Below are 14,591 nucleotides of genomic sequence, written 5' to 3' on the forward strand. Positions count from 1 at the left end.
AGAGAGGAATGTTCTGAGATTGAAGCGTGTCGCTGTGTGTGATCTGACCTCCAAAGTAGAAGCTGTGTCCTGCCTCCAGGTGCTCCCCCAGCTCGATAGTGGAGGCCGGCTCATTGTCCAGACTCATGGTCACCTGCAGACCCTGCGTGCTGAGACTCACCGAGTGCCACAGTCCATCATTCACTCTGTGACCTGAGGATGCACATTGGACAGTTCTGGGTGAGAGTTTTTACTTTCACATTGCAGGAACATTACAGGATCATGAAATGTTTACATATTTTGATACAATAGTTATTCAACTATAACTCGACCTCATATGCTATTTGGACATGGTGGAGAAAGTTAATGACTTGGCACTATTTTGTTACATGAGAAAATATTTTATTTATTTACCAGACACTTTTATTTAACACTTAGGGAGGATTTCAAACTGCAACTTGTTGATCTGAGGTCAATGTTCTACGACCTATACCAATCTTGAGGAAAGTAAAATAACACAGACTCAAAGGTTAGGTTTCACTGTGCAGTTATAACAATATTCCAGTTACTATTGTCAGATGAAATATTAATATGGCTTTAGCTAAGCTCCAGCTATTGCAGAATGAGCGGGATGAAACTAAATTATGACTTTTATAGAAGATAAGTTTCAAGCTGTGTCTAAATATTCCTCTGTGTCTGCCATCTGCTTTTAGGTCTGGCTTTTGCAATACAAAACGATTATCCAGGTTATTGTTCACATGGCAATGCGGTAAAAACCTTATAAACTCTAGGAGGATAACATTTTCCTTGAAGCCTTACTGAGGAGATTACGTATGCTTTGTGATGATTGAGGGCAAAGGTAATAAAAACGGTGTTGATGAAAATCATGTGCTCAACCAAACATAGACAGTCAACGGCTGTATGATGGATTAAGTTGAATACTGTCTGTCTGCCCTGGTAGAGAGCCAGGAGTCTTTTATAGAAACAAACACTGCATTCCCCTCAGATGGTCTCTGAGCAGATGGACTCCATGTAGCCTAGGTTGCTAGGAGGTTGTGGAACTTTAGGGTTCAGTGACATGGTTATCCGGCCAGCGGCTGGTCCTCACCAGTGGACACCTCGGATTTCTGCTGGGCTGACGTGTGGTGGGTGAGACGGAGCCGGCTGTTGCTGATCTGCAGCTCCAGTCTCCGGGGCTCCTGGGCCAGCAGGGTGGAGAGCAGCAGGCCGTCTGGGTTCCAGGTGCGGAACTGGAAACGCACCGCCAGACCCCCCATAGCGGACGGCGTTGCCGGGAGCGACAGGAAGCTGCTGCTGGAGCTCAGGAAGGTGGTGGCCACCTGCTGGGACTCTGAGCAGGAGAAGGTCACGTTGCCCTGGAGACGAAGGAACCAGGCGATGTTATTTACACATTTCATCATCAGCGTCGCTAATGGCTAATTAACCTCATGGAGAGCTGATGATTTAAGGTTTCTGAAGGAATGTCATGTTGATCTCTGAACCATGATAACAGATATCCTTATTTTCTTCTACAAAACTGATAACACTATTTTCAAACTTTAAAGTGCTTTGAAGATACAGAAGGAAATAGCTAAGAAATCATCGAGGTCCTTAATTTCTATCAAAGCAGGCCATTGGGAAGCGAGTAAAGACAGAAAGAAAGAAATTGCACTTATATTCCACAAAGTGCAAAGGTCCTGCAGGTACATGGACCAGACCAGTTATGTAAATTGAGGTCAGTTTCCTATCAATCTGTATGCCCGGAAGGCAGCGAAGAGAAATCGCACCACTTTGACTCTCAATGCGATTCCTCCCAAAACCACCTGGGGAAGAATTCCACATTGAAATTCCATTAGAGATTCCATCATGACCGTCCGTGGGCAAAAAAAAAGAAAGAAAGAAAAAAGTCCACTCTCTCACTTGTAAGTAAAGGCCTTTTAACATAGCAATCAGAGTTTCAAGGGGAAAAGGTGTTTGAGATGAATGTGGTTCTCGGGCCTGGCTGTCTGATTTGAAAGGAGGAGGAAGGGTGTGCTAAGCCTTTGGCTGAATCTATTCATAGATTTAGACTTAATGGCAGAGTAGTGTGGACCAGATAGGACGTAATGATAGAGAGAGAATAGATTGGATTTCTTACTCTACTTTTTTTACCCCCTCCCTCGCATCCCCTCTTGACACTCTCCTGCTCCATTTCACTCACAGTTTAAGGACCACAGAGAAATCCATGTGACTAATTCAAATGCAACTGTGATTAAACATGATTGAATCACATTGCATTCGACTGCAAACTCTCTGCGCAGCAGCGCAATTAAAACCCCACTGCGTCCTGGCTGTTTTAACTCTTTTCTCTTTGTCTTTTGTGTTTTAGTAACAAGCTCATTACCTCTTGGTACCTAAGGAGGAAGAGTCTTACCACGCTGAAGATCTGGGGCTTGCGTCGCTTTGCCAGGTCGATGATGTTGATGCCGTTGTAATAGAGGTTCTCAATGCAGCCGTGGAAGTTCTTCCTGAGGAAGGTTCCAGGCTTTCCAGGTAGTGGGATGCCCCCAAAGCTCAGCTAAAGGGGAAGGTTGGGGAAAGGAGTCGGTAGAAATAAAGAGATTCAATCTTCTGATATGGTTTTAGAGCAGAAGGTTACACCTAAGGGGCTTCACTAAGATTTCCTGCTAATGATGTTAACGTGATGTTCCACAGTTCCTCAGCAAGAGTCAGAGGACATCTGGACAGCTACAGCTTGAGAACCTAGGAGAGAACCACCTTGTGGTCCACCTTCAGTTCAGTTAGTCTGAGGAGAAAGGAGGACTAACCTCATAGTCCACCTCTAGTGAGTCTCCTTCCCCCTTGGTTCTGAAGTGCTGTGTGTGGGTGTCCACTGTTAGGTTGACCTGCTTGTTGAAGCGCTCGATGAGGACAGAGTGCCAGTGCTCGTCATCTAGAAGACTGCCCAGAGTGACCGCAACACGCCCACTGCTGAACCGTAGCCTGGTGTCGTCTGGAAACAAGCACATAAACCTCTGTCTGAGAACACTGGATCCCAGCTGAGCTGCTGACTCAACCCTTAACCATCTTAGACCAGCTAGTCAATAGAGCTCAGGTGGAGTGGTCATTGACAGGGCAAGGACACACACACATGCACGCTCGTATCCATGCACAGGCACACACATACACACACACACATATGCTCTGACACATGCTATCACTCTCTTTCTCTTTCTATCTCTCTATTTCTGTCTCTCTCCCCTCTAACACACAGACACACACTACCCACCAGTCACAGTCCATTAACCAAACTGCTCCCCTAACTCCATGTTAACTGGTCCTCCAGAAGCACCTTCCCTCCACAGCTCCTAGAGGCCAGGCCCCCTGGTGAGAGTCTCACCCAGGTTGAGGTAGAGTGCCAGTCGGCCCCGGTGCAGCTCCAGAGTGATGTAGTCTCCTCTCTGGCCCTCCCCGTGGACCAGCACCCCCTCAGCCTGACCACTCTTGAAGCGCAGGGAGATCACATCCTTCACCGTCGACATGGACTTCTGGTTAAACCGGTACAGCAGAGAGCTTCTGCCATCAAAGTCCGCCACGTCTGACTCTGAGGAAATTAACAGACATTGTCAGGGAGGAAGAATATATTTTTCACAGTTGAAGCATGGAAGCAATCTTACCTAATAGGGGTGTGCTAATGCTGCTATGGAATAACTGTATAGTAATGCCTTATGCAGGAAGCTATTTCAATGTGAATCCAGAGAAAAGCTTGTACAATCTTGGACAGACACCTGTTATTTTAAAAGAATACAGAAAATGTTTCATCCCTCCTCTCCGGGTCAAACGCAGTGCCTGCCTGATTGATGTTCTGCCTAAGGAACACAGGATGCTGTGGGCAGTCTATATCCGTTTCAGAGAGACTCATGCATAGATACATGAACATAAACATGAAGCTGTGCAATATTGCATGTTTAGTGTCCTTCTTTCGCTCTTTTTCTCTCCTTCTTTCTTAATTGCTTTCTGTCCATATATACTGCATATGTTTTGTAAAGGTTTTGTGTTGTTAAGTAAATCCCTTTAAACATCCGAAAAAGTGTGCTATTAGTATGTTGTAAAATTATGTCGTTTATTAGCTACTATAGCTAAACCATAGTCTTTCCTTTCTGATATTATGAATTACGATCCACATAATGAAAACAATTATTTCAGAAAATAGCGATCATGTCCAAATCCACAGTATGAATAGCTCACAATGCTATGACACTGAATACCTCACAATGCTATGACTTCAAAAAATACAGTAAAATCTTAAATATGTCTAATTAACCAATCCAGAGAATCATGGTCTGCCCACGGTCTGCCCATGTCTTTAATATTACAATACGAAGCAAAGATGTGGGGGTCCTTCTGCATTTATTAGCACAGTGAACCACCATCCAGCACTGACACAGAGATCATGCTGTGCAGCGCCTGGGCACTATGAAAGCCCTCACTCAGGGATAATTATAACTGTCTTTCACAGGGCAGTAATTCACTGCTGATCCAGTAAGAGCAGAGTGGCAGGCAGAGGCGTCCCATAGACGGCCCTCTTTATTTATTCAGCATTGGCTTCCCAAGCTGAGCAAGGCTGCTCAGGAACAGGCAGGCCTGATGTTGTCTGTCTCTGTTAGCTGCTGGCATTGGGCTGGGTCAGCACACTGGCACTATAGAGCCTCATCAACAGGAACAGGAACACTAGCATTGCTCCTCTGGTTGTCCTCCAGCATACAGCCTCTGGAGGGGTACAGGGGAACCAGGACATGCTTCACATGAACAGGCTTGGTGGCTTGGCGCTGATGATGATGGATGTCAGAACACTCCTGCCTGTCTATAGCTCATGTAATCACAAGGCATCTATGCACAGCGTCAGCACAAGAGCCCCACCCTGTTCAGATAATGTTCCAAGAGTGATGGGTGCTGACCTATACTGAGACAACCGTTACATGACACTTCCCATTTTATGAAAACAAATTACTGTCATGGTGTTGTGGTATGTTATGTGTTTTACATGGTAAGTTATGACTCATCAAATGTCTCAAAAGACTGGAAATTCATTAACTACTGAGTTGAGGCTAGGTGCTGTGTAAGGATCTACATGTGCTGGTATAGGGCTAGGTGCTGGGTGGGAATCCTACAGGGAGGCTAGATGCTGTCTGCTGACTTAGGGGCCTACAGTTACTGGTGTTAGGTAAGGTGCTGGGCAGGGCTGGACTGGGACCGAAAATCGGCCCTGGCATTTTTGGGTTAAGGCGGCTATGGCCTGGGTGGGGGTCCTACAGGGGGTACTCACTGTAAGCACAGCCGTACAGCTCCACCCGAAGCCCCAGCCAGCCGACGGGGTTCCAGTCCAGGGGGACGAAGCGCAGGAAGCGGGTTCTGAGGGGGTGGGGGAGCTTGTGGAGGACGACACCGTCAGCGTTCATGTTCCCCACAAACCTCTGCAGATACAGGAGAGAGCAGGATGAAGAGAGAGGTGGTTATATACTGAGACCAGCAGAATAAGTGAAAGAGACTCTTTAGGGAATGGCATTCATTAAACAAACAAGACACCAATTACAGAATCTTTATCAAGGGAGTCTTTTTGGAGCCAGGATTGCCTGAAATGACCTTGGAAGTGTGGAAAATGATGGTAATTATTCCATCCGGGATTTGAAAAGGCTTTTGTGTGCAAGGTGAAAGCTTTGAATCAGAACATGAAAGACAAGGCGTTTTTAGGTCTGGAGAAAGGCATGAAAATCGCTTTTTGCTGACAAAGCGAAATCAATGCCACGTCTTTCTCGTCACACAACCGCTCTATTTGATGCATGAAAAGAGGATATGAATCAGTATGTGGGCTGGAAATAGAAGAATTTGGTTTGCAACATTTCGATGCAGCTCAGTGGAAGAAATAAAGAGAGTACCATGGCAAGGAGCAAGTGGAAAAAACAATTGGTATCACATTTAGTCATCTCCATGGGAGAACCTCTTAGTAAAAATGGGAGACATCATTATTCCTCTTCATTTTCATCTCCCTACCGTCTACGGCATCAACAGCCCCGCCACATGTAGCCACGGGGAAATAAGAGAGAGAGCGAGAGAGCGAGAACGAGAGAGAGAAAGAGAGAGAAAGAGAGAGGGAGGGACAAAGAGACACTCAGACAGAGACTGAGAGACAGAGAGAAAGAGCTACCAAGAAGAAACTCCAGATGACTGATGACCAGACCTTTATAACAGATATGAGGCAGGTGACGAGCTAAATCGATAATGATGTGCATTACGAAGCAACAGAAAGATGGATGGTTGACGTCGCAGCTGCAGGCTTTGTGAATAGCCTAACAGAGTCGACCTGAACCATTTATTTCCCTCCGACTGCAGTTGAAAACACCTTGACGTGAGTAGATGGGGAGGAACAGCACAAATTAAAACACACGTAGAAACAACAGCCGCCCCGAGTTCAAGTACCCTCTCTGAGGTACTGGGCAGGCAGATGCAGGTGCCCTCACAGGTGAGACAGGAGAGACAATCCTAAAAGGGAAGTATTTAAGCTCTTATTGTGATTTATGCCTGTGCGTTGTTATTGTGAGTGCTTCCTGGTAACTGCATCGTGGAAGAGATGCAAGCTCAGCACTTACGAGCTCCGCTGTTACTCATGCCCATGCAGGATAAGCATTAACAAATTTCACTGGGGGTTACATTTCCATTGAGAGCCTACCAGCTATTTCATTGCACACATTCTTGTGTTGTAAAGGAGGCTCTTTAGCAAATTAAATTAGAGAAACAAGTTTGCTTCAAAAATGGTGCATACATATTCATCACTGGTGTACACAGCTATCCATCAAAGCCCTAGAGAAGAGGTAGCCTAATTAAATTCAGCAACACCTCAAACCAAAAATAGGCAGTCAATTACATTGAAAAATTATCTCTTCCCAAATCCTTTGAAATTACATAAGAGTTTAAGGGAATTAAAATGCTGATATGTAAATGACGTCCAGATTATAGTCATAGTTTCTATCCTGTCTCCAAATAATTACTATGCTTGCTGTGAGTTGAAGGTTGTATACATTTTAGTTCCTCTTTGTACAGACTTGACATGAAAAGAAATTCTCTTGAAAAAGAAAACATGCTTAAATGGTCTTGGATTGAGCAGCCTGTCTTTTATTTTTCAATGTGTTAGATTTATGCAAGATGAGTACTCCTTTTAGACAATAACATCCAGGACAGCAAGTACTCTGATATTTCTGCTCAATGTACTGGTCCGGGTGGTCCCTTAAAATGCCAAAAAGCAGTTATACATTTAATGCAGCAAACTGGGCAATGAAGGGATTTGCTTCATTGCCAAGGATAGCACTGCACTCATACAATGCTACAAAAAATATTCTGTATATGAACTCTGATATCAAAATCTTACAATCAGATCATCTCAAAAGAGCTAGGAACTAAATCACATAGACATTCACAATGTGTATGGTTTAATATGAAGTGTGTAGATTATGGGGGTCAGAAAAAGTCTAAGAAGGTGTAGTGAAGTGGATGCCAGTCATTAGTAAGTTAGTTAATTCACGACGATCAACTACCTGGTGCAAACTGCTGTGATGTGTCATACTGTATCATGCATGGACACATGCACCGGCACAGTCTGAGCACATCCTCTCTGACTCTTGGAAATATAGATCAGCGTTGAAGAGATAGGTTTAGGGTTGCAGTGTTGAAATTGAATAATATTCTCGCTGTTAAATGCTGTCGCAGTAATGAGTGTTTGTTGCTGTTGTTTGTGGGGACAGCATTAGAAGGTGGGTGTCTCCAACCAAGGGAGCCCTGAGACATAGCTGGTCACACACAGGCAGACTTCAGAAAACAAATCTCTACAGATTGTGGAGATTTAGAACATGTAAATGTAATTAAGTAACATTTGTAAGGCCAGTTGTTACAGCAAATAACTGAACTCACATTAATGTTACAGACAGTGAGTAGTTTGGAAAATAATAAGACATTGTAATATCCAAGGAAAAAAAATTCTCTGAACCAAGGATAAGGTTTGATTTAAACATTGTAGGAAATGTTTTTTCAGCTACCAACCCTGCTCTACTGCTAATTATTGGTGGAGGCTTTTCAGTGATTTCTTCACATTAGTACGGACACTAAAGTGGATCACTGGACCTAAACAGCTGGAGTGGAAAAGAAAACAACTTTGACACTTGTTTCTTCACGGCCCTTTTACAACATGTCCATTTTATGGAAAAGTTTAGGAAATGTAAAGGAATCTTGTAGCTCTTCTGAAAAATGGTATCCGCAGACAATAAACAATAAACGGCACGACACGTAAAGTCATGGCAACCCTGGAGCGGAGGTTCTGGAGTTGCGTTGGTGTACGTGTGGGAAGAGCAGACAGGACCAATCTTATAAAAAGCCAAACCCTGCCCTGCCGGATACTCCAGACAACATGAAAGCCAAATCCAGTGGGTGAAAACGACCCTTACCCCTCGAGGAGAAGGCTCTCTTCTGCAACTCTGCTCTTTAGTTTAGAAGAAAATCAAATAAAACAAAAAAACTGAACAAATATCTTAAACGGGGTCAAAGTTCCCTCGCAACTTCATCACTTGCTGTTATAGTGAAAAAATAAAATACATAAATAAATGCAAGTATTCAAAAAATTAAGGAAAAGTAAAAACACTGTAATGACTGTTCAGAGCATGGAGTTTCTTCCCTGTAAGGCTTCTCTGTAATGAGATGAAGCAGACAGACATTCTAGAAACAAGTTTTCTTTATGTTGTGGCCCACTACAAATATATTATTAACAAAGGAAAGAAACAATTTTGAGTTCTACTCACTAGTAGAAAGGCTTGAAACCAAAGGTGTTCAGTGATTGTTTAGTATGTAACACCGGCACACCTACTGCCCTAAATAAGTTGGAAGGAGTAGGCACTTTATGTTCCAATAATTATACATGTCTGTGTTTACTGTTTCCCTCTTGTTCTCTTGTCGTCTTTTATCTCTTCTTGGAGGCTTCCATTAGGACCAGAGGGTTGCTGGGTCTGAGTGAGAGTCCAGATTGCTGACATATGAGAGACTTGTTGCTCTTGTTGGTTAGTTGTAATGGATTTAAATTCTTGTACTCGCTGTGAAATATTTTACTGTTGATTGTTTTTCTACAGGTACACTCTTGCACTTTCTGAGTTTCATGTTGTTTAATTGTAACTTGTTTAACTGCATGCCCTTATGGTTCTTCCCTTTGGCACTTATTTGGTTTTTCACATTGTATGCTTCATGTTTTGGCTGCTCGCAATGTTTGGGGCTATCTCTTTGTTATGATCAGTGACCTATGCACTTTTGTAAAGCTCTCTCTTGGAAGTCGTTTTGGATAAAAGTGTCTGCTAAATGCATAAATGTACATGTAATGTAAATGTAGGTGTGTCACTGTAACTGTCTTCACTATGTGTTTGTAGCCAAGCCAACAATGGAACTATTGAACCTTGAATCTCACAGCAGTATATTAAAGATCCTGTAAAGTGGAATTAAAAACGAGTTTCAAGTTCACCACACCACAGAATAATGTGTTATAAACTACCCATCCAAATTCGAATGGAAAAAAACCCCGACAAGTATGTTCAATTAGGCATTGAAATCGTAACAAAATCAGCAGTCTTCTCTGTTCGAGACTGGGGGGGCGTGTCGCCTGAAGGAGCTGAAGCTCGGCCCCCTCGCTGGAAGGCGCCGCCTCTCTCAAGTAAGCTACCTACGACCCAGATAATGGACGCTACGTCAAGCCGAACAAAACAGTATAGAATTAGAATGTATTTGTTCAATGAGTGAAACATACAGATGCATATAAATGAAATATTCCCCTGAGCTGTAACACAGGAGTAAACTTTTACAGCAGACAGCAGACAGTGAGCTCTCCAACTACTTCTAGCACATTAGCTACCATTTCACCAAAATACCATCATTCTACACCGAGTAGCCTAATATCAAGTTAGCGGTTTGCACTAATTATAGCAGAGATACCTCTGGAAAAGTTATCTAGTATAATTATAACAAGCACACAGAACTGAGTGATGAACTGCTGGCGGCGGTGGATGGTCCAGGTGCGACCGGAGGATGAACGGCCTGGGGGGCGATGCTCGGTACGGCTTCGCGCTGCAAGAGAAGCCGTGTGTTGGTGAACCCCGTCTGTCTCTGGTCCATGTTAAAACTGTCCGCCGTGAAATGGTCAGTGGCGCAGAGGCGGCTGTTGGAGTTTATCCGAAGCTTTCCATGAGCGTGGCTCTTCACAAAATCTATTAACCTATTTTTCCTTTCATTATCAACTTAAATTGCATTGCAGCGCAGCTGGAGTTCTTGCATCCAGGGAAGATGCAGTTGCGGGTGGTGGGAGACATCCTGAAGCTAGCTTGCTAGCTGATGTAAGCTACAATAACAGTACAGCAGGAGGAGCCATTCAGTGATCTGACGTAGATGTATGGAAGCAAATTGTTACCAAAATTCAAATGAAAATGCATTTCCAGAAATGCATTTGCATTTTAAGAATGTGGCTGCATTATTTGACTCATAAATGAAATTAGTAATCAATTATCCTATTTGCATTTTAATTTTCTTCTTCAAGAGTATGGAAGCAAATTGTTACCAAAATTCAAATGAAAATGCATTTCCAGAAATGCATTTGCATTTTAAGAATGTGGCTGCATTATTTGACTCATAAATGAAATTAGTAATCAATCATCCTATTTGCATTTTAATTTTCTTCTTCAAGAGTGCTCAATCTTTCACTTAATTAAAATGAAAAAGAAATAGACATTTGAGATTTAATTTTCAAAACATGCCCCAGCAAATAGATACCAAAATTCAATTTGAAATGTAAAATTTAAGAACGTGGCTGCAAAATCGTGACCATAATTCAAATTCAAATGCATTTCCAGAAATGCATTTTCATTTTCAAGAACGTGGCTGCAAAATCGTGACCACAATTCAAATTCAAATGCATTTCCAGAAATGCATTTTCATTTTAAGAACGTGGCTGCAAAATCGTGACCACAATTCAAATTCAAATGCATTTCCAGAAATGCATTTTCATTTTAAGAAGGTGGCTGTAAAATCGTGATCACAATTCAAATTCAAATGCATTTGCAGAAATGCAAAATGAACGAAAAAGCATTCTGAGCGGCGCAGCAGAGTGACGTCAGTAGCCGCTCTTCTTCAGCTCCCTGCTGACCGAGCTATCCATCTTGTTCGGTAGGGGGCGGTGTGCACATCTGCATTGCATTACATTGCAAATGTGCCGGGAAATTGATTGAATTGCCGGGTCTTTAGAGCAGCGTTCCCCAACCGGTGCCCACCGGTCCGCGGACCGGTAACGGTCCGTGAGTCATTTCGTACCGGGCCGCACAAAAAATAATTTATAACATTATTTCCTTTTAATTGATTATCAGAGTCTGAAAGACGTTTTATTCTTAAAACCTGAGCAAAAAAGCTCTGCAAAGACGTGTGTTTACTCATTTTTTAGCAAGTTTGTGGGCTTTATTGAACGGTATCATGCGCGTCTCTTCCTCTTGACACATGACAAGTGATAGTTACCACTCAATGAAGCCTGTTTGAGACAACTCTATCGGTGTTTTGGATGAAGGCTATCCTGAGATCGACACTAAAGCACTGAAAACCCTGCTTCCATTTCCAACATCAAGCGGGATTTTCTGCCGTGACAGCAATCAAACAAAATTTTGGAATAGGCCTGAACTGGATATAAGGAACGCACTTCGGATGTCACTGTCGTAGCTTATAGTCACACACAACAGTGGGACTGACACATCGAAAGCTAGCTAGTAACAATATAACGATGGAAAACCAGGCTAAGAAACTTAAAGATGGGTCAATTGAAAAAACGGCTGTTTATTTTACATAAAACTCAAAAAACTATTTTTCGCTCAAATCAGCTAAACTATTTTTCTCGCGCGCTCGCATTAGGTGTGGAAGTCACTAACTAGGATCACATCAAACCCAGAATGTACATGCATTAGCAGCGCAGCTGTCCAGGGCCTATCTTTCCTTCCAGTCCGTTCTGCCGGTCCGTGAAAATATGTCTTACATGAAAGCGGTCCGTGGCGCAAAAAAGGTTGGGGACCGCTGCTTTAGAGGACGCATCACAGACCATGGCGCTCCCTCAAATTGTGCAAACACTGTTAGAATTAGCTGAACAGGTAGAATCTAATAATATATCTGAGTCTGATGCCCGTGACCGAGTAGAACAAGTCATAGAGAGCTTGGCTGCATACTCTGCCGTCACAGATTTACACATTAATAGTAGCTCTGCCACTGTTTTATTCATTGTTTGACATCAAGTTGCTCAGTCTGTGATGCGTCCTCTAAAGACCCCGCAATTCAATCAATTTCCCGGCACATTTGCAATGTAATGCAATGCAGATGTGCACACCGCTCCCTACCGAACAAGATGGGTAGCTCGGTCAGCAGGGAGCTGAAGAAGAGCGGCTACTGACGTCACTCTGCAGCGCCGCTCAGAATGCTTTTTCGTTCATTTTGCATTTCTGCAAATGCATTTGAATTTGAATTGTGGTCACGATTTTACAGCCACGTTCTTAAAATGAAAATGCATTTCTGGAAATGCATTTGAATTTGAATTGTGGTCACGATTTTGCAGCCACGTTCTTAAAATGAAAATGCATTTCTGGAAAAGCATTTTAATTTGAATTATGGTCACGATTTTGCAGCCACGTTCTTAAAATGAAAATGCATTTCTGGAAATGCATTTTAATTTTCAAATTTTACATTTCAAATTGAATGTTGGTATCTATTTGCTGGGGCATGTTTTGAAAATTAAATCTCAAATGTCTATTTCTTTTTCATTTTAATTAAGTGAAAGATTGAGCACTCTTGAAGAAGAAAATTAAAATGCAAATAGGATGATTGATTACTAATTTCATTTATGAGTCAAATAATGCAGCCACATTCTTAAAATGCAAATGCATTTCTGGAAATGCAAATGCATTTCTGGAAATGCATTTGCATTTGAATTTTGGTAACGATTTGCTTCCATATAGATGGGGCGAAATGACGTAGATAGGGCATGTTTTGGCTCCGCCCATTAAAACCTGATCTGAAAACGGAAGAGAAACTGTTCTTCAGTCTAACTCCACATTTCAGTGCGACAAGGTTTTAGCGCTTTGCACATGCTTTCAGGAACTCATTTCACACGTATATAATGTACTTAGAAGCAAAACATGGAATTTACTTTACAGGATCTTTAACCCCTCCAATCCCCCTAATCGATACACAACTTGAAAAGTGGTTTACCATATAATAGAAGTTTCAAGTTTTTTCTTGCCTGAGGTTTGCCTCAGCTAATGGTGAAATGTTATATTCTGACACACACATGGATGGCTCATTATAATATTTGTAAAATCTTGTTTATTATCTTTATGTATTTCATAATCAAGTTTGTGTTTATACTTGGACATTCTGTTGCCTCCCAAAAGTCAAAAACAGCTGGACAGTGGAAACCCACATATATCAGTCATTTTCCTGGATTTGGACTAATTGGGTCATTAGAGGCTTGTCTAGGAGTGCCATCCTGTTGTTTGTCATATGAGCAGCTCACTCCCTGTAGTGCTGTTCCAGCCCAGCCTCTCTGACTCCCATAGACTAAGACGAAGGAGAGCCGCAAGAATAGATAATTATGTTGCCCCTGTGACCTGGTTCGACACAAAGCAGAGATAAAAAAAAAGACTGCAGCTGTGCTTGTAAAGTTTAGTGTGTGTGTGTATGTGTGTGTGTGTGTGTGTGTGTGTGTGTGTGTGTGTGTGTGTGAGAGAGAGAGATAAAGGGGGGTATTACCATAAGAAAAGAAAGTGAGAAAAAAATGGCGAGTGGACATGAGCAGGGACAACCACAATGTTTAGAGATGATGATTACAAAAATATATATTAATAATAAAAAATAAAACTTATGGCAGTTTTTTTCTTGGTTCCTGGAGATGCCAGTGATCCAGGAGCAAAGTGGCAGAAAGTCCAGGTCATAGCAGTCACCTCAGCTCTCTCATCAACCCCTCAGGCTGCAGGAAATCCAGCAGGTCGTTACCTATGAACCTCACTCGTTCAGAAGCCAGGCAGACGTCAATTAATACCTCCAAACGTCATAGGTTCAAACTGTGGTTAGCCACCTTTGGAGTTGCTTCATTAAGGGCAGACTTTGGCTAATTAGCTGTCAGTCATGCACAGTGGTTGCTTCAGATGACATCTGCTGTCTACTTGCATAGTCATGGCCTGACTATCCAACAGGCTAGGTGCTGTGTCCGTGATTGGCAACAACGAAGCCCCGACATCCATGTTCGTCATTGTTTTAATTGACAGAACGCGGATAGGTGGTGCCTAGGGCAACATTACCTTAAACACATTGTAATTGGTTGGTACAGGAAATTGAAGCCATGCAAATGAAAGTCACAGTCACTCAGGGAATGAACAAGTAGGCAGGGATGCATTACAAACATCTCCTGGCAGGCTGTGTCAAAACACGTCTGTTCAACTATTTGAGTAAAAACTCAAATTAGAAGCACATCCCCTGCTGTCCTACCTCAACACCTAATACCATCCACATCCACTGTTCAATAGGAGACC

At 42.7% G+C, this 14,591-nt stretch overlaps 1 protein-coding gene across 1 annotated transcript in view; it reads right to left on the bottom strand.

The window, feature by feature from the left end:
• LOC134017535 (contactin-associated protein-like 5) overlaps nt 1–14,591 on the bottom strand; it is a 57,019-nt gene that overhangs the window by 30,061 nt on the left and 12,367 nt on the right. The window contains exons 4-9 of the mRNA XM_062457259.1: nt 5,285–5,432; nt 3,359–3,562; nt 2,787–2,971; nt 2,393–2,536; nt 1,088–1,355; nt 49–192 (exon numbers count right to left, since the gene is read on the bottom strand). Of these exons, the coding sequence (XP_062313243.1) occupies nt 49–192; nt 1,088–1,355; nt 2,393–2,536; nt 2,787–2,971; nt 3,359–3,562; nt 5,285–5,432 (1,093 nt within the window). The remainder of the gene's footprint in view (nt 1–48; nt 193–1,087; nt 1,356–2,392; nt 2,537–2,786; nt 2,972–3,358; nt 3,563–5,284; nt 5,433–14,591) is intronic.

This window comes from Osmerus eperlanus, chromosome 3 (assembly GCF_963692335.1).
Source record: "Osmerus eperlanus chromosome 3, fOsmEpe2.1, whole genome shotgun sequence".
NCBI classification, from domain to species: Eukaryota; Metazoa; Chordata; class Actinopteri; order Osmeriformes; family Osmeridae; genus Osmerus; species Osmerus eperlanus.